Consider the following 20,450-nt stretch of genomic DNA (forward strand, 5'->3'; position numbering starts at 1 on the left):
CCTTTATACATAGATAAGTTTTACCATTAAATTATTTCCAAGCGGGAGACAGGTTTTCTCTACTTGTATTGTCATACATGTATGGCAAGACAACTTTTGATTGTACACAGGCCTCCTGCATATTTTATACAGTTCTTAAGGCGTATACGACTGTCAGATCGTTCTTATTTTTAGTTCGGGGGGGGGGGGGGTGGGTGTCTTGAAGCAAATTAATTTATAATCATTAGCGTCATCGTTCGCCAGCATTCGGCAAATCAAACAAAAGCAATATAATCAGACCCTCGTTATCTTCGAGCTGAGTGCACAATCGGTTTTCTTTCTCCAGGTACCACAGAGTTACCATAGCAACGTCATTCGGGCAAACATGATGAACGTGCGAGAGAAGATTAGCTCAATATTACAGCCTAATCATTCCGTACATGTCGAATGCGTAGGACTTCAAAGGACTGCTTGTTGCTCAATTAAATATTTTCGCGGTGACGTTTTAAAGTTAGTTGTTGTACAAAGTGAATTAAGGTTTCGTCACAATTTGTTTTCTGGAGTGAAAGTCACGTTGCATCCTAGAACAATGCGTATGACATGTACATTATTGCTGAAAATAATGAATTAGGGCCACTGTTCACGATTCATATTTTGTGTGAAACGATAGATACAGAAAGATTTAATCTCTGTTAAAAACAAAACCCCAAAAATAATGAAATGTGATCTTTGGAACAAACAAAGAGATATTTGACATTCTAATCCATTGGATGTCGTCAGATATACGTAAATTTGATTTTGTAAAAAAAAAAAAAAAAAAAAAAATCCTTTTTTCCCTATTGGAAAGGGGGGGGGGGGGGGTTGATATGCTCAAGATGTACATCCCTGTGCAAACTGTCAGAACATCTCTACATTGACCGTGTACCCGCTTTCTCTCACACACCAAGCTCGTGTGTTTTTGTTTTTGTTGTTATTCATGAACCTGGTTCATTAATTACCCAAATTAGTTAGTAGTGGAAGCTTAAAAAAATAATAAAATAAAGCATGACGTGGAGTGGAGTCAATGCTATGACAAATAATTCCACTTCACGCAATTTAAATGACCCCATACCTATTAACGAGTGTGAAGGTATTTTCACATTGTGTTCCACACTGTGAACGCTATTTATGACACTATACTTCCAAGCAGCAAATATTGATGAATGTATGATAAGAATAGATTATAGAAGAGGAATTATGAAGGTCGGGGTTGGGAAGAAAAGAAAAACTGGAAAGAAAATACAGGTAAAAAGGAAGAAATAAGAATATGTATGAGAAGAAACAGAACTGTGAATAATACACTATGAAAGTAATCACGTTTCAAAGCTTTGTTGGGTTTTCCAGTTTCACCAAATTTAATTGCTAAAATGTTTGATATCACATACACAAAACATTGAACTGACAAAAGTGCAATATATTCATTATTCATCTTGACTCCTGGATATAAGGAGTACATGTTATCAATATGTTACAATTCTTTGAATGTATTTAAATAAAAGGTAGTGCTATTAGGGAAAATAATTAGAGGGAGAAAAAAAAATCATCTTGATTCCACCAGCTCAAATAGAGATTTAGTTTTAAAAAATCAAGGATTCAGGTTATATCACATCATACACATGAAAATCAAAATTGAAGAAAGTGATGACAATAGGATGAAAGAATTAAACAACTTTGAACCAAATATACTTAAAAAGGCACAAGGTGCTGAACTCTTTATGGTATAAAATCATAAAAGATTCTTTGAAAAACTGATACTATACTAAAGCATTGCAAAAAATATTCTAATTTTCCCCAAACCTCTGAAAATGTTGTCAAACAAAATCTTCAGGCCTATTTACTGGTGCCAAATGATGAAAAGAGTAGACTCCATTTCATTAAACTAAAATGAAAAATCATTTAACTTAATATGTTTCCTAACTGATAATATCAAAATTAAGTTCGCAACACTCAACAAATTGACAAAACACATTATCAAAAGGAAGCAACTTCATAAATTTTGACATAAAAATAATGGCATATTTTTTCCACTTACAAGGCAATTTGTTTTATAGAGTTGCTACTTGTTATTAGACAGCAGAAATAGAGACCTTTTCATGTATATGACATACAATGGCAATGTCATATTTACTCAATTTTTTCTTCAGATAAGAGGTTTGAATGAACCCAACTACCATCCTACATAAAGATAACATCTTGAAGAAAAACATAAAGATATGATACAAAATATACCTAGATATCTACATAAAAATGTGTACTTAAATGAATAGAATGAAATGAAACAGAATCTATCTGGTAATAACATAAAAACCTTGGTATGTTTTGAAAGATTATTTTGATAATTCTTTAAAAAAATATTCATTTATTTGTCAGTACCTATTCAACTGCAATATGGCCAAAATCTTATTTGAAGAGATACATATACTCATTACAGATTCTATATGACCAAAAGAACTATGTTCCAATGAAATGTTTGGACGTGATTTCCGACCCCTCCATGATATTACCCATAATACATTGCTGTAATATGTGGAATTTTCAAGATGAATATGAATATAAATGTCTAATAATTAGAATGTTTTACAGGTATTTAAGAACTGTTCTGCTCTTCACAATGACATAGCCACAGAAACGATTATATTATCTGCAAAATCATATGCATGATACACAGAATTATAACAGAATGGAAAGTATCTACAATAGCTATAAGATTGCCAACAAAAATAAGAAAGAAAAAAATCTGCACCCCACACTTCATTTGAACACATTGATTGATTAGTATTTGCATATCACTGATTACATTGAACACACATATCTGGTGTCAACTCATAGCTCGCTCACCAAGTACAGATTATTACAGTTTTGCTTTAAAACGTGTCCAAAATACTTTCAAAATTATTTAAGAAAAAAAGAAGTAATGGATATAAATGAAACTCAATAAACTCTTTTGTCTATTAAATTTTTTAATAACATTGAAAAAGGAAGATAAAATCTAGCATTCCATTTGAGTGTGGAATAAAATTCTTGTTTAGTCTAGAGTGGATGCAAACCCAGATTAACTAATGATAATACCACCAAGATATCTTCTTATCACACACAAAGGTATTCACTTGGTTTGATGCAGCTGTCCCATACTGGTACAGTCATGGCTCTGTAGCACAAATACATTGTAATTTGATAGGACAATTCTGATTCATCACTGGTATGGCATTTAACAAGCATGCACATACAACAACGATCTTGATTGGCTATTGCCATCTTGCAATAGATAATGGAATATTGTGTAACAGAGCCATGACCTCAAATGACATTCAACACCAGTGCTCAACATGAACTGCTGGAAATACATATTTTCTATGGTCAATTCAAACAAAAGCCTCACTTTAAGTGTTGGTGTTGTCACAACACCAACACAAGATTTTAACATCGTACTCGTAATCATCAAATTTTGAGGATAAGGGATACAACTCGCTTTTTTCTTTGAATTCGTATGTGATTTTTTTCACATCAATAGGCACAACTTAGAGACTGTTTGGGGGATAGCAAGATACTTGCCATTAATCACAGGTAATTTGTAGATCTAAAGTCAATAATTAGTCTTTCATTTGATTCAAAATTTGCTATTGATTGCTGGTATGCTTTTGACAAAAGAAGGTAAAAATTGATCAATATCAATTGCAAATTTCAAATGATTGCAAATATCTTTCTTGCAATATCCCCAATATTCTGATCCATTAAGATAGCTTTCAAATAATTGACAGTAATTTAAAGATTGCCCCCTCACAATGCATACTAAGGATATTTGCTTCAATCCTGTATAATACCAGTACACTGTCTACATGCTTGAATGAATCCATCCATTGAAACCCATTCACTCCTCATTTTCTCCCTTTTAATCTGACTTTTGCACATTTTTGGTGTTCTTCAGAAATAAATCATCCATCACTATCCTCCTTAGGATAATAGTTTGCACATCCCAGCCCAGTACAACACAATGAAAATCAATGTACACTATATGTTCTACTTGTGCTTTTTGTTCCAAAGAGGGTAATTTCACTTGATCCTACAAGGATAAATTTTCACGCCAGATTTCCTTCCTTTGTCCTTAGATAGGTTAGAGAGGGTTTCTTAGCTTTAACATGATACACATGAATAAATCACTTCATTTTGGAGATGCCTTTGAACTCAGTCAGGTTACATCCCAGAATGAGACTCTAGGGTGTGATTATTCAAGCATACAGACCTGGGTGTATTGTCCTTTGCATACAAAGCTCTATTCAAGTATCCTCATCAAGCATTATGAGGGGATTACTGGATTATGCTGACTTTTGAATACAAATAACCCTTTCATTAGTGTAGTAGCGGTACACCATGTATCTTTCTTGGGCATATGTTGGTCCTGAAAAGGACCACCCAATCTCGACGTTTCGACAAGTGTGTTCTTGTCGTCCTCAGGAGAACACACTTGTCGAAACGTCGAGATTGGGTGGTCCTTTTCAGGACCAACATATGCCCAAGAAAGATACATGGTGTACCGTGAAACCTACTACACTATTCTTCTTCGCCATGGAAACCTTCAGAAATTATAACCCTTTCATTTTCTTAACACTAGCACAACCCTTTCATCTAATCATGGCAAGTTTCCTTAAAGCCATCTTCATGAATAGGACAGAGATTGTGTGATCAAATGATAGTGGACACCAATTTCAAAAACTCAAATAAATGAAAGTTGCACATCTGACCCTGAAATTTAGACAAATGATACACTGATGTATTATCTTTTAGAAAATAGCAAATATACCCCACTGATTTTCAACAACTTCTCTCCTTTTTTGGCCCTCTATACTAAACTCCAATTAGTATTAGTTATTTTGCGGTGAAAGGTAAAAAAGATTAATGTACTCTAAATATAGGATGCAGATCAGAGAAAAACTTAACACATCTAGTATGGTTTTGTTTCAATACATGTAATATGACACACACTTTATCTTAACCTCATCCTGAACTATCCAAGCCTGGTATTTACAGAAGGTAATACAGCTGCAACATACAGAGCTGCATATCAGCACATAAGAAACATTCATTAATGTACCATTGCCTCACAACTTGATTACTTAGCTCTACATTAAAATTGAAATACATATATTTATTAACCATGGTAGTGGCATGTGCAACCCCTTCTTGGTATACAACCCAAAATAGTGAATGTGCATAATTACAGACTACGTAAATACTACACTTGACTGTTCTCATCAACTGACGTATGCATACAGAGTACTACCACTCAATGACAGAAGAGACTTGACATTGCTTGAATTCAAACCTGGCAGAAACACAGAGAGAAAAAGACAAAATTACAGATTACCAACTTAAAATGGTACAAGATTTAAAAAAAAGTGTACACATACAGATTTCAATATAAGAGACAAATAAGTATAGCAATCATTTTGTCAGGGAAACTGATAGATGAAAATAATGGCACTCGTAAGCCTTCTGTTCACAAAGTTATTTAAAAAATATATGATTTTCTTATGTTTTCTCAGATTTCTTTCTTTATGAATGTGAAATTCATGAAAATTCCTTTGCTCCCCATCCATAAATGAAAGTGAAACAATGGCATAGAAGTATCTAAAGGAACAAGAAAATCAGCCATTACTCTGATCAATCAAAATGTTATTGCTATGATCAACTAGGAAGTTGGAAAGGTAACTGAATGTCCACACAATTATGTCTCATGGTTTACAGCTTCCAGAATGACCATCCAGTAATATTCCAGTTCATCATATAGCATAACTTGGAAAAAATCACAAGGGGGGGGGGGAGGAGGGGGATCAGGTACAAATGTGCAGATCAATAAAATAAATCTTGGATGTGATGGTGAAAACTTAAACTAAAATGTTGCAGCTAATGGAAAATTCTATAAAGAATGTGAATCACACCTCCTATTTGGGACACCTTCACTTACCATTACTTTTGTTCTTTGAACGGTACAGCTGAATCTTCTTCCCATGGAGTCCAAAGATGACCCCTACATGATGGGTCAGTTGATCAACGGTCAGCAGGTAGTCACCAGGAGGGTTTTCCAGGAGCACTGTACCCCGCCCGCATCTAGCCCCAAGGGAGGGCTTGGTGTCGCATAGCTCTACATTGACAAACTTGCAGTAAGGGGTAGGGCCATTGGTTGAAGCGGTAGCAGCAGTGGCAGCCCTGGAGGAAGCGCCCGATGCTTCCTGATGACCTTTGACAATGATGAGCTCAAGACTGGGGCCCTTCAGCTGGAAGATATAAGAAAATGGTGACGCGATGAATATGTTGGGTATTAAACAAGTGGGTGAATTTTTTTTTTGCAGAGGATCAAATGAAGCAACTATTTAAAGTATCAATAACTTACAAGACACTAAGAAAGAGTAGATGATTAAAGAAATTCTTAATATCTCATGAATTGCTGATGAATAAACATATTTAGACACATATTTATGTAAAATATTAATTTTTCAACATTTGCACAGGCATTGCCTGCCAGTGTAAGGATTAACTAGGATAATTTATTTTTATTTTTTTACATTGGGCATACCATGAGGGTCTATTGTGTCCAACAGCAATTGTTGTCTCCACCATGTCAATAATAATAATAATAAATAATAGTTGATCATGTATAACACATTTCACTGATGAAGTGATGTTGAATTAAATTCATCAAAGAATAGTCAAATTAAAATGAAATTGTTATTTCACCTGAAATGTTTCTCTGATGATTTCTTCTGTGCCAGTAGGTACTGGAGCTAGTGTTAGTGGTTGTTTGATGGTGTTGAAGATATATTCCTTATGAGCTGGGATGATCTTTGTCAATCTATCGCTGGCTGGTTCAACATTGTAGAAGATAGTGATCTCATCTGTAGGCACTAGGCTTGCCTACAATGCATGGAAAATTGAAGATTTAAATGTCAGTGTAGGGTAACTTATGAAAACCAGCTGAACATCCCTAAAATCACCAACATTAATAAGCAAACATGGGTATGTGTTACCTGATACTAAATGAAATAATCCCTTTGGCAGCTCATACAGGAAACTATACTGGGATGTAGCATACCTTGTAGCATACCTTGGAGAAAAGGACATCTTGTCTTGCCAATTTTGCTGAATACTGAGAATTCTCTCATTTTCTACCAGAATTGTTTGGCACATATTGTATATTCATACATAGACAAATTGGGTGGTCATTATATCTGATTCCGTTCAAAGTAATTTTGTGGTTCTTACCACAGCGATCTAAAATGAAATTATCATGCCACGCATTATGGTTTCATGATTTTAATCAAAACATCATGAGAATTCATTATTTAATTCAGAAGAGAAAAATGATAATGTTGCTTGAAAGACCACAACATTAGAAGTCTTGAAATGAATGACATAACTAACCTTTTTCCTGAGCTTCTGGATACGATTGATTACCTCTCTGGCCACACCCTCATCCACCATAGATTGGTCTGGTGTAACATCTAGAAGCACAAGGATCTAGAGAAATAGCAAAATGATACTTTTAAATATGACTTGAAACCATCACAAAGAGTGATTTGCATCATGAAGTTTCTTATAATGAAATTTATGAAGCTAACACCATAAAATCATTTTTGTGGATAGATTACAGTGTAATATATTTCAAGCTAAAACTTTTAATAGTTTATTGTTAGCTTTGGCTGTCTTTCTCTCTCTTGTCATTGTTTTTAAACAACTTTCATTCCACTATCTTGTTGATTTGGTTTTGGTATTTCTTTCACGCTAGTACATTATTGATATTTCATTTCATTCCTACTGCTGCTTCTTTCTTTGTAAAACATTTGTATCTACATGTGTTTAGAAAGGGCACTATGAAATGATTGTATCATAATCACTATCATCATGAAGAATTATTTCTCTCCTTTTGTGGAAGAGGGAGGGGGGTGGGGGGTTACTAAATCTGTCATGAATTGACAAGGTCACTATTGATGATGACGATTGACTTATACCTTTCCATCTGAATGAGCCTGGTACTGAGAAGATCCCGCTGCAGATTCTGCCATGCTGTAACTCAACCTCAGGTCTTCCTTGCCTAGCATGTGACCATCAACCTCAATCTCACCCTTTGATATGAACCCTTGAAGCTGATCATCGGTAAGCTTTCTGATCATGTCAGAGACCTTCTTGAAGTCACCCTTGAGACGTTTGCCTAGGATCATGTGTTCTGGTTCTGCATGAAGGGAGACGTGGTACTTTCCCTTGTCTCGGGAGGTTGTGACCTTCCTCACATTCAGCTCCTGCAATCAAGATTCAAAATCGATAGTAAATTAATTATATTGATTGTTCTGTTATGAAATTCACACTAGATTCATTGCTGTGAATGGAACTGCAAAAGCTGATACAATCTAATACTGTAAAGTCAATATTAGCATACTGATATATTCAGGAATGCAACATTGTTCTGCCTGTTCACGAGTTTGATTTGGGGAAATTCTGTGGTGACAGACTCACAAAAATTATGGGAAAAAAAAAAATCAAATTTGATATGAAATCTATCACAAAACTTTGGCAAGGCAAGGTTAAGGCCTCTTACCTCGATGACATACTTCTCCAGAGACCTGACATCATCCAGGCAATCCTGATCGGTGTTGATAACAACCACCTCCTTCAGTGGATACTTGGTGGGTATGGTGGCCCTGTCTCGGATCACTCTAGCAAGCTCAATAACTGTCTGCATGTTGGATACTGCTGTTTCAATCTTGCTATCAATCAGATCTTCCCTGTACAAGCATAAAGGTGCAATATCAAAGTGATTTCTCTAGGAGCTACTTGAAACATTTAGGGCAAATCCATTTGAAGAAAATTGTCCTTTTTGTAATGCTAGCCCCGATTATTTTTTCAATCTTGACTTCAGTTCAAAAACTGCCTGAGCCATGAAAAATAGAGAACGTTACAACTGTCTATATGACTAGAAAACAAGTTTACATAATTCTAAGAATTAAACTGAAGTAGGAACCTAGAATCACACAAATTCCTGAAGTTCTAGGATCAAACATATATTACACATTTATGAGGTAATAAAAACGGCTGACACAAGTATGGTCCTCATTCAAAGAAATTGTTTAGCTCCATCAGTTAGTGAAGTTTCTATATTATCTTGTGAACAAGTTGGGTCTGTCTCTACCAGAACACTCAGTTCCTGATGTATCTAGTCAGTGAGGAAAGGGGTAATGGCCTTCAAGAGTACCATTTTGCTATCTTCTTCACTTATTGAAGTAGAGAACTTCTGTCACTGCCCCATCCCTCCCCCAGTTCCTTATCAATTACTACACTGCCCCCTTTTCATCATCCATCATTGTCCCTGTTCCCCTTCCTCCACCCACCTTGGTTTAGGCTGCATCAGGTAATGAACACTCCTTGTATCTTGTGTAGAGGTAGGATCTGTCTCTACTAGGTGTCTCAGGTTCTGGTACATATGCTCAGTGAGGAAGGGAGTGATGGGTGACATGATACGCACCATGCTGTACATCACACTGAAGAGAGCATGTAGGGCATCTTCACAGTCCTTGCTTCCACCTTCTCCCTATAATAAAAAAAAAAAAAAAAATCCAATAAGTTCCCTCACTCAGTAAACAAGGGACAAAACAGAAAGCAAACATAGAGATACAGGCCTTGTCATAATACTTCTCTCTAACAACACCATCAGCCATCAGTTGAATGGAGCATGCAACAAAATAATTTTCTTCTTCAGAACACCACTGTTCTGAAGAAAGGTCAAGGTCACAGTGACATGCTTTCATCTTACTGAAGTCCTTGTTAACGCGACCACTTCAGTTTAACTTAATCTAGGTTCATATAATTTGGTGTGTATGATACTAGCATGGATCCCAGGAATTCTATTGATTTTCAGGTCCAAAGGTCAAGTCGCCACCTTCCACTTTTTTTGCTCGACCAAAAACTCAATTTTCCGTGTTAAAGGGACCTCAATTAACACATTAATCTTTGTCCTTATCACAATATTTTCCTTCATTTAACAAGCATTTTGGATACATCATATTATTCAAAGGACAACAAAACATTACAGCTACATAAATAGAGAAACAAAATCTTGTGTTAAATACCTTCAATCGTTTCCTGTTTGACCTGACGTACCAGTTGGTCAGCATATCTACAAACTTCACCAGTCTCACAATCACTGTATATAGGCGATATGCTGTCAACAATAAAAAGAAGCAATGTCAATGGCATGCGGGTGATTCAAGGCTCAGGTATGCAATGTTGTGGCAATCATACTTGGCTGGCATTGTGCTTGTTGAACTATTGCAAATACCCACAGGTTTGCTGCATCACCAATAACATACTGAAATTAATGCTAAACAAATATTATTATGATCTACTGAAACCACACAATTCAAATGTCCAAGAAAAAATTATCATAATATTCCAGCATATCTTGTGACTTTGAATAATGTCTAGTAGAAAAATGAGTGATAGAACTCACCAGCCATCTCCTGATGAAAGAACTTTGTGAGAGACTGTGTAAAGGAAAGGATCCACCTATCCATGATGTTATCTGATGGCTTGAAGGTATGCTCATTGTGAATGAACTTTACATTCTCATCCTGAATACAAGATTTATAATAAAAATATGTGTGGATTACATAAACACAATCTCTTGAAACCCAAGTCTAGTTTGGGTATGAACTGAAAAATGATTAATAACAGATTAATCAATAAGAAGTCTAAGGAAAACTAAAATGATTAATGCACAAGAAGTGACATAAAAACCATAACAGAATCTTCCTTGGCTATTGAAATTCTGGTTGTGAACATAAGCAAGATTCTGTGAGGGTTATCATAAACCACATGTTCAGCGTCACCTGCCATAGAATAGGTCAAAATCAACCATTATGGCCTCCACATTAAGAATGGTTCAGAGCAAAATTATGAAGGAAATATCAGATTGGGAGCCTGTAACACAAAGCTTAGGATTTGATGGGCTTATCAGAATAAGAATACCTTGCAACTATCATGGTAAATCAAGAACATTTAGAACATTTCTTTCATACTAAAGGAATACTTAGAATTTGACTCTTACCCTTTCTAGTTTCTCTAAATTCTGCATGAGGAATCTGTATGCATTGAACCAAGGTAGAAAGATATCTTTGAGGACATCCCTGACTCCCGTTTCCTGGAAACGTAGATTTTCAGCTCGGACCACAGGTGAATTGATCAGGTACAGCCTATGATGCAAATGGGATAGATAAGTGAGATAAGACAGTGATCTTGAAATAGAAAGAAACTGATTCTAAGTTTCAAGTAATGGTGAAAGGTTATTTACATAGCTGCTGTGTGTGTATCTATATTTGCTGTAAGACATTGGAATAACTTTAATGATATATTGCCTCAAATCTGCTGAGCATCAGATACACTGCACACAGAAATGCATGAATGGGACTAAACACAAGTGGTTGGCCTGACAGTATTATGACCAGGTAGATAATGAATGTGACTGCATGTCATGAGCAGTCCTTGGCAGCAGACATTTGCTTTTTTATTCATATGCTAATCTTCCCAAATACCATGGATTGTTGTTGGTAGGCCTTTCAACAATCCAATATTCCCAACAACTGTAGGGCCTTCAGAATGTTGGTCTATCATAGACTATAAAAATTTATTTCCTTCACTTCATTTACCAGTAAGATGTCTCTGCTACCAGAAATGTAAATGTTTAAGCGAACAAGTTTTGGTTTACAACATCTAGGCTCCATAAAAAGGAATTTGGCCATTGGTTGTAGAACAGATGAAATAATGCCTTGTATTAACCCTAGAGTACAATCACAGGGTTCCCAGTTTTTCAAGAAAACAAAATTCCCTGATTTTTTCCCTGATGAAGTCCCTTGATAATTATTAAAACTCATTCCCAGTTTCGCATGTTTTCTAAGTTGTTTCAGTGAATTACATGTATTTTCAGTATTAAAAAAATAACCAGAAATATTGTGATTTGCGAGGGCACGCAACAGAATTGTATCGAAACATCATTGTGAAATGTCTGGGATGGAATAACACTTGTCTTAAGAGCCTTGCACATAAACTTTAATGTTGACCTGAAAATGATCTTTGACCTTACCATGTGACCTCCGACTGCAGCATAACATGCAGGTCGCCTAAGTCCATCTACCATCCAAGTTTGGTTGAAAAGTGACTTACGGTTGCGGAGTTAGGTATCATAAGACAGTCTTGCATGTAAACTTTAACGTTGACCTGAAAATGACCTTTGACCTTACCATGTGACCTCCGACTGCAGCATAACATTCAGGTCTCCTAAGTCCATCTACCATCCAAGTTTGGTTGAAAAGTGACTTACGGTTGTGGAGTTAGGTGTCATAAGAGTCTTGCATGTAAACTTTAACGTTGACCTGCATGTAAACTTTAACGTTGACCTGAAAATGACCTTTGACCTTACCATGTGACCTCCGACTGCAGCATAACATGCAGGTCCCCCAAGTCCATCTACCATCCAAGTTTGGTTGAAAAGCGACTTACGGTTGTGGAGTTATGTGTCATTAGGTTTGTGACGGACGGACGACATTTGGATCCCCAAGTCTCGCCTTCACCTCTGGTGGGCGAGACAAAAAGGAGAAACACAACCCCTGTGTCCTCTTGATCTGCACAAATTGTAGAGTGAATTAATCATTGAATCTACCTGAGAGCATCTGCACCATACTTGGTGACGACGTTCATCGGGTCAGGATAATTCTTCTTACGCTTGCTCATCTTCTGTCCATCTGATGCTAAGATCAACCCATTGGCTATCAAGTTTTTGAAAGCAGGCTTGTCAAAGAGTGCCACAGATAACACGATCAAGGTGTAAAACCTAGCACAGATATGAAAATAAAAATTTATGATCCTCTGTTCAGTGGGTGAATAACCAAATGAAACAACTATTAGAATAAATTATTTGTGATTTATTACCGTTGCTTTGTGGAAATTAGTGTCTGCAGCACTTGAAAAATTGGATTTGAATGTGTAATAAGTTTAATTATATTTTACTTTTGTTTTATGTGCGTCAGGACTAACAATTACAGTGTAAATGCATTGCTTTGTAATTATGAAAATTAAACTGAACTAAATTGAAATGAATTTGCTTTACATTTATTTGAGACTTCACATTTATTTATTTGCTATCCCAAACATATTTGAACCTGAAAGAGTGGAGCACTCATCTGCTGCGATGTCCAAATAAAAGCTGGAAATGATGCAATCTAAGATGTCTCTGACTTTTCATAATCATGAGTCACCAGCAAAAAAATATGCCAAATTATTGACAAATATTTGTTCTTCAATTAACATTTAATAAACTACTAACATATGATTTAAATTCTTTTATTTTGAAGGGAAACAGTTTTAATAATAATTTTCCTTACCATCCTCTAGTCTGGTCTATACCCTCAGCAATGAAGTTTGCAGGGAAACTCTCTTCAAACTCCTTCTTGTTCTCAAACGGGTAATGCATTTGGGCATAGGGCATACTGAAGTGAAATCAATAATGACTTCGTTATAAGGGATGTGAACAATTTGCATGTACAAAGTATGAATATCATATTCAAGTAATAACAGAACTAAAACCAGTGATGCACATCAACAAAACGAAACATGTATCAATCCAGTCATTCACTCATATGGTCAGAAATCATCCTCTTCGTCCCAGGATGCCACTTAGCATTGATAAAAGTAACTGTGCTTGGACCTTTTTGTACAAAAACTACTAACATACACAGAATGGTATGGCGGTACATGTAATGTAGAAAGAGGATTTATTTCTTCTGTCTGACCAGTGGCATCCCTGACATCACTAATCCTCAGGAAGCTAATGCCTCCTGGAGCAAATCGCAGGAAAAATGGAGCAGTTCAACAATCCTAAAATCATACACAAGTCCTGAATACACTGTTATATAAGAATTGTAGGAGCAATTACATTTATTTCATTTATTTAGTTATTTCCTCTTTAAGGATATTCACAGCATGATTACGAATATTCCAGAATGTCTCATAGCTTTGTGAGGCATGCCTACGCCTATTTAAAGTCTGAGGAATGTGGTTATTTCTGAATAGAGACTACAACACAAAGAGATTCCAAGTAGTAGTGGAAATGAACAATGGGATTAGCTATGCTGTTTACAGTACATTGTTAATTTCACTGAGGTCATTCAAGAGTCTTCTAAAATTAGACTGCTATAGAAATTGGCAGAATGTTCTTTTTGTAGACAATACTAGAAGCTTCCAGAATAGTGAATACTAGAAGCTTCCAGAATAGTGAATAATTTGTATATAAGCTGGCAGTTTCTTCAAGGACATCATCACATCATATCAGATCAGAACTCCGAGTTTCACGCCAGACTTTATGTCAGAGCAGAGTTTATTTCCACCTGGAATATTTATCTTCTGTGGAATTATTTGCACGCCATCAATGAACTGTTTGCAGATACTTTGAGAGAGAAATTTTCAGTTCTCATCGAGATCATCAAGCTGTTTTAATGAACACTTTTCAACCCATGGATTGCTGAAATTGACTGTTAATCATCATCAACATCGTCTTCACGGACATTTCAACTCGTTACAGTGACTCTTGTTATTCATTGTGCTTCAACATCAGTTTCATCATCGCCATCATTGTGAACTCTAAATTAAGGAATTTTTGCCAGCCAACTTGGATTTTATCTGGATCATAACTTTAGATTATTATCAGCACTTCAAGAGATGTAAGATATTTTATTTTAATTTTGTTGATTTACATGTATTTCCTGTAATAAAAAAATTTTAAAAACTAAATCTCCATTGTTATTTGTTGCATTATCGTAACAAATAATTTTGGGGGCTTGTACGGGAAACGAAAGTCAATTTGCAAAAAAAAGCCAATTTGAGACAAAAGTCAATTTGAAACAAAAGCTAATTTAAATTGAAACATTTTTGAAATTTTTTGAAAGTTCTAGAATATACTGTACTGTGTTATTACTTGATTGTATTTCTGTATATTCCACAATGGCTACATTTGATGTTGAAGAATTTCTTGCAATGACAGAATTGTCTTGTGAGCATTTGAAGTCACTTAAAAAGATGATGTGATAACAGTTTGTGATCATTTGGGAGTATCTCTAGCCCCAGGTTTAAAGAAGGCAGAGATAATTGTCTTGTTAGCTAGTCAAATGAAGCTTTCAGGAGTCTGAAACTTCTATCCATATGTCAGATGATGCTCGGATCCAACTGGCAAACATTGAATTGGAAAAGGAGAAAATCAAACTTGAAAAGGAGGAAATAAAAATGAAAGAAAACCTTAAAAAGGAAATAGAAATGTAGAAAATGAGATTGGAATACCAGTTAAAGTTGAAAGAAATGGAGTTAGCTTTCTGATAGGTTAAAATCAAAGTTGCCTTTGATTTTTGGAGTTGCTTTAGATTCTGTAATGGGTCCTAGAACATCTAATCCCAAGACAAGACACAGACTACATACCTGCCACTCTCAAACCAGCAGTCAAAGACTTCTGAAATACGACGAAGGGGTGGTTTACCAGGACGCTTTGATGGGATGGTCAGCTTATCAACACTAGAATACATAAATAGTGGAACAGAAGTACATATATTTATCTTGGAATGTTAAGGATTACTGGGGAAGTTTGATATTAGATATTAATATTTCTAAATAAGATGGTATACTCGATCTGATAAATAAGTCAGAAAAAATCTTGAAACCAGTAGGATTTAAACTTCTCATCCACTGATTGCTGTCAGCGACTCTACAACCAGGCCATCACTATGATAAAAGAACAAGTACCTCAGTATCTATATATGTATATTATCTTCTATCAGTTGCATGAATGCCCCATGAGGAACAATGTATTTTATTTTGAATATAAATACCCAAATATATTTAAAACTACATTCAACTCTAACTGTACAAAGATAATTCACAAAATGAACATGCCTGCAAATAAACATTAAATAAATTCTATTCCATGGTAGTTACATGCTCCTTTACTGGGCTACAAGCACTACATTAAGCCTTTCATCTTTAACTTAATATGAGAGTAAATGTCAGATTATGTTTTGGCAGGAACAAAGGCCAAATGAAAAACCATTATATAAACATTTAGCAATACTAAAGGATACGAAACGCATTTCAACACAATCAACCTCAAAACTTGTAAATCAATAATACAAAAGAATACAAACAACCTTATGCAATAAGTTCCAAAGCTACAGACATTCTTACTTCTCTCTATGTAGATCGGTGGTGTCCACGCCCGTCAGTTCATTGAGCTCTTGGATTGACCCAACACAGACAATCTCTTCAAAATCCTCGCTCACCCACAGAGGGATGGGGGTACCAAAGTATCGGTTCCTAGAGATAGCCCAGTCATGTGCATCACGTAACCAGTTAGCAAACCGCTTCTCCTTCACAAACTCTGGTACCCTGTGTAGAAGGTACATTGGGAGGTTCATGAAATGGTGTATGGGGTTGTTTCATAAAGCTGTTGATAAAATGTACACTGCTTTTAGGAATGATGGGAATAAGACAAGCTAAGTGGGTTTCTCAATTGACAAAGCATTAGCTGAACTTAAAGTTATGCAAAAGTTGATCAACTTTCATCTTGTTAATATACTGTTAACTTATGTTTTTTATTGTACAAATGTAATTTCATGGAATACATGTATATAACGGAATGGAAGAAATGTCACTTCACACTTTCCTTAAGAAGGTAAGGACTATTTGCTACATTGATTCATTGACTTACCAGTATGTGGTCTGGTTGTTGGCCAGTAGACGATCTACCATGGTTTCCACCCTGATAAACCAGCTTGGTACTCCCTTGTAGATGAGTGGAGTATCTGAACGCCAGCAGAATGGGTAGCTATGCTTACAGGAGCTACTGTCTACTAGGCGACCTAACTCTTTCAGTTTTTTTATGATGTTCTTGTCAGCATCCTTTTAAAATTGTTGAAAGAGAGACACAATAAAGAGAAGGAAGAGCATATATAAATTTATATTATTTTAAGAACATCCACCACACCATCCACAGTCATGGAATTTGATTTTGTGTCTATTCATTGAGAGCTACTAGCGTAAAGTCTTCTAAAATTTATTTGACCAATTCTCTTTTCTTCATTGACACATAATCTACTTAAATCTTTACTTACTGAAATCAATAAACATAGGAAACCTGCTAACTTATTACATAAGGTACTATATTTGCTTAATACCTAAATGAACAAGTGGAGCGCCTCTGGCAGTCTCGCCAGCATTACGCAATTCAATATAGCAGCAGTGCTGACTTTGAAAATGACTATAAAACAATTATTCACAAAAAACACCATTCATATTATATGCTTTTATGTTCATTGACCCTAAATGACATTTGACCTTGATCAAGTGACCTACGACTTGTGCAAGATGAGCAATGATACTGGATTACCCCTATGTCCACATTTCATTAACTATATCCAGAAAACTTTCAAAGTTATGATGGCAATTCAACAATTACTTACAACATGACCAAGTTCATTGACCCTAAATGAACTTTGACCTTGGTCATGTGACCTGAAAATTGCATAGGATGTTCAGTGATACTCAATTACTCTGTCCAAGTTTGATGAACTAGCTCCATAAACATTAAAAGTTATGATGGAAATTAAACAAATACCCCCAACATGCCCAAAGTTCATTGACCCTAAATGACCTTTGACCTTGGTCATGTGACCTGAAACTCGGGACAGGATATTTGGTAATACTTCTTCATCACCCTTATGTGTAGTTTTATGAACTCGGTCTATATACTTTCTAAGTTATGATGACATTTAAAAAACTTAACCTTAGGTTAAGATTTCGATATTGATTCCCCCAACATGGTGTAAGTTCATTGACCCTTAATAACCTTTGACCTTAATCATGTGACCTGAAACCACGGCAGGATATTAAGTAATACTTGATTACCCTTATGTTCAAGTTTCATGAACTAGCTTCATATACTTTTTAAGTTATGACATTTCAAAAACTTAACTTTGGTTAATTAAGATTTCAATGTTGACGACACCGCCGAAGCTGTCGGTAAAGCGGCGCCTATAGTCTCGCACTGCTATGCAGGCGAGACAAAAATGAATGAGTGAGTGCGTGAATGAGAGAGATGGTAAACAAATAAATATATAAATTTAAGAAGGTAATAAAAAAAAATAGAGAAATTAAACCTGTCATATGGTTATAGTATAACCTTATCAAATAAATGACTTCTCAGAAATAACTAAGAATTTCCTCATAATTTGAAATCCAAATTATACCTATTTATAATATAAGCGATGTTGTGTTATTTATGCCTATATGTTATCATATAGGCATAAATCTGAATTTCTTCATGAGTTTAATACTGCCCCTATTCAATCTCATTGTTGAAACCGACCATTAAAACTGACCTTCACATACTGGCCAACAAAGTCAGTAACCTCACTGGTGAACCGACCGCTGGCATCCACTGGGCAGACGACCTGCTCCTTGGAGATTATACCATGTTCGATACACACCCGGTAATCATCCTACAAGAAAAAAAAATACAGAAAATTAAGAGATTTATGTAACATTAAACAGAGATTGATTAGCAATCACTAAAATAGATCTGGTTGGGTAGATGGAATAATAACTTACAAAATTGCAAAATCCTGGGGAGTATCCCATAAAAGGACTTCTCAGAGGTTTTATCTGACAGTTACCATGGTAACTGTAAGTCAGCTGTGCTTCTCAGCCAATCAAATCAAGGAATATCATCAGATTGGATGATTGATGAAATTCTCTCCAGTAATAAACATCCACAGGAAATCAGGAATATACTCTTATTGTTTGGCTCCTAGTTTTACTTAAATCTAAATTTATCATGGTCGAGTACATAAGGGATTAGGTCATGCTGATTATTCCTAACACATTGACATGTATACGATCACTCATTTCCAAAACATTAATTTAAAAAAATTGCAAGATTTTTACATGTAAAGTCAGATTTAGGATATAAAAACATGTAAAAATATCATTTATTATTGAATCGAGAGCATCTACATCAACAAAGATAAATAAATTTGATATCAATCAATTTTTCAGGCTTCCATAATGTAAAGATCTCTTCTGGACTGGTAGGCATCTAGTTGTTTTCTCTCCCTTCTTTTCTTTCATTGGTTTTGCAGTGGCAGATCATGCAAAAAAAGGGGGGAAACAAAGAGAAAAACAAGACGAAATGGTTGACTACTGTTTTGGTAAATCAATAAAGAAAGCTCTTCTAAGCTTTGTATATCAAACTAACATGGCAAGGAATCTTATACTCACCTGTCCAAAGAAAGCTGCTTGATGGACAACTCCTGTACCACTGTCGTCTGTCACATAGCCATCGGTACAAATCTTGAAAGCACCAGTCTCTTTCAACTAGACACACAAACAAAAATCCTTCAAATTAACCTAGAAATATCAGTTTCTCTCCGCTCCTTATAGAGGAGAGAAAATTCAATTATCCTTTTTCACATTATTATTGTACACTAAATGGATTCTGCATGCACACAAAATTTACGCCTCTGCCATTGCCAGATCAAGAGTATATTACACATCTACAGTACCAGTCACAATTCATTGAATCACTATTACCTGTTTCAACCAGAGAATAGATTTAGTCCACTGATTCTATTGTTCTCTGGCTGAAACAGGTAATAGTGAGTCAAAGAATTGTGACTGGTAGTGTAACTTCTAGAATTTTAAAATATTGACTTCTGTGACCCCCAAATCTTATCAGATCATCATCACTTACATATATACGAAAACAAGATAAATTGTGAGATGGCCAGACAATGAAATGCCTTCGGCTACCACCTACAGAGGATGGAGTTGAAAGCATAAAACATTATATGTAAATGCATTACAGATTGCAATATGATTGCATGATCTTACGAAATCACAATTTACATCTATTATTGATTACGTTATACTTTGCACAAAGTTTCTGAAATGACACAGATATTAACACTACTTATTTTTATTATTTTTTTAATCATCAGACAGATTTGGACCAGAGTAAAATATATATTTTTTTATTAACAATGACAAGTGCATTAGTTCATCCTTTAAACCTCCTATCTCACACCCATTTCTGTAACAGTACTTGATAATAAACTAACAAGTGTTTACCTGAGCAAAGTATGGAAAGAGTGGTTGATACTTCCTACCCTTGAGTGTGTTTCCTTTAAATCTGTAAATGTACAATATGAAAGGAATATTAATCAATCAATATGATAGTAATTGGAATTCAGGTAAATCCATCCTGAAGCCCAAGTAGTCTTGATCAGGGAAACCAATCGAGTTTACTTACTGGGTTTGAAAAGAAGCAAGAAGGTGTGAAAGCCCCATATGTGCCATAC

General features: G+C 35.4%; 1 protein-coding gene across 3 annotated transcripts in view; it reads right to left on the reverse strand.

Annotated features, from left to right (window-relative positions):
- Positions 1-1,336: 1,336 nt before the first annotated feature.
- Positions 1,337-20,450, reverse strand: part of LOC129257339 (isoleucine--tRNA ligase, cytoplasmic-like) — a 35,186-nt gene continuing 16,072 nt past the window's right edge. The window contains exons 8-26 of one of the 3 annotated variants that reach the window (XR_010293065.1): positions 20,221-20,281; positions 19,372-19,467; positions 18,474-18,593; positions 16,805-16,995; positions 16,282-16,482; positions 15,523-15,615; positions 13,440-13,544; positions 12,719-12,889; positions 11,111-11,255; positions 10,514-10,634; positions 10,134-10,225; positions 9,396-9,595; positions 8,606-8,792; positions 8,022-8,309; positions 7,435-7,530; positions 6,751-6,927; positions 5,981-6,290; positions 4,606-5,338; positions 1,337-4,359 (exon numbers count right to left, since the gene is read on the reverse strand). Coding sequence is in view for 1 of the 3 variants with exons in the window: in XM_064096948.1 (XP_063953018.1) it covers positions 5,268-5,338; positions 5,981-6,290; positions 6,751-6,927; positions 7,435-7,530; positions 8,022-8,309; positions 8,606-8,792; positions 9,396-9,595; positions 10,134-10,225; positions 10,514-10,634; positions 11,111-11,255; positions 12,719-12,889; positions 13,440-13,544; positions 15,523-15,615; positions 16,282-16,482; positions 16,805-16,995; positions 18,474-18,593; positions 19,372-19,467; positions 20,221-20,281 (2,725 nt within the window). In the remaining 2 variants the exon portion in view is untranslated. Of the gene's footprint in view, positions 5,339-5,980; positions 6,291-6,750; positions 6,928-7,434; positions 7,531-8,021; positions 8,310-8,605; positions 8,793-9,395; positions 9,596-10,133; positions 10,226-10,513; positions 10,635-11,110; positions 11,256-12,718; positions 12,890-13,439; positions 13,545-15,522; positions 15,616-16,281; positions 16,483-16,804; positions 16,996-18,473; positions 18,594-19,371; positions 19,468-20,220; positions 20,282-20,450 lie in introns of all 3 variants that reach the window. The other 2 variants (XR_010293066.1, XM_064096948.1) reach the window with 2 other exon arrangements.

Source organism: Lytechinus pictus, chromosome 3 (assembly GCF_037042905.1).
Source record: "Lytechinus pictus isolate F3 Inbred chromosome 3, Lp3.0, whole genome shotgun sequence".
Taxonomy (NCBI): Eukaryota; Metazoa; Echinodermata; class Echinoidea; order Temnopleuroida; family Toxopneustidae; genus Lytechinus; species Lytechinus pictus.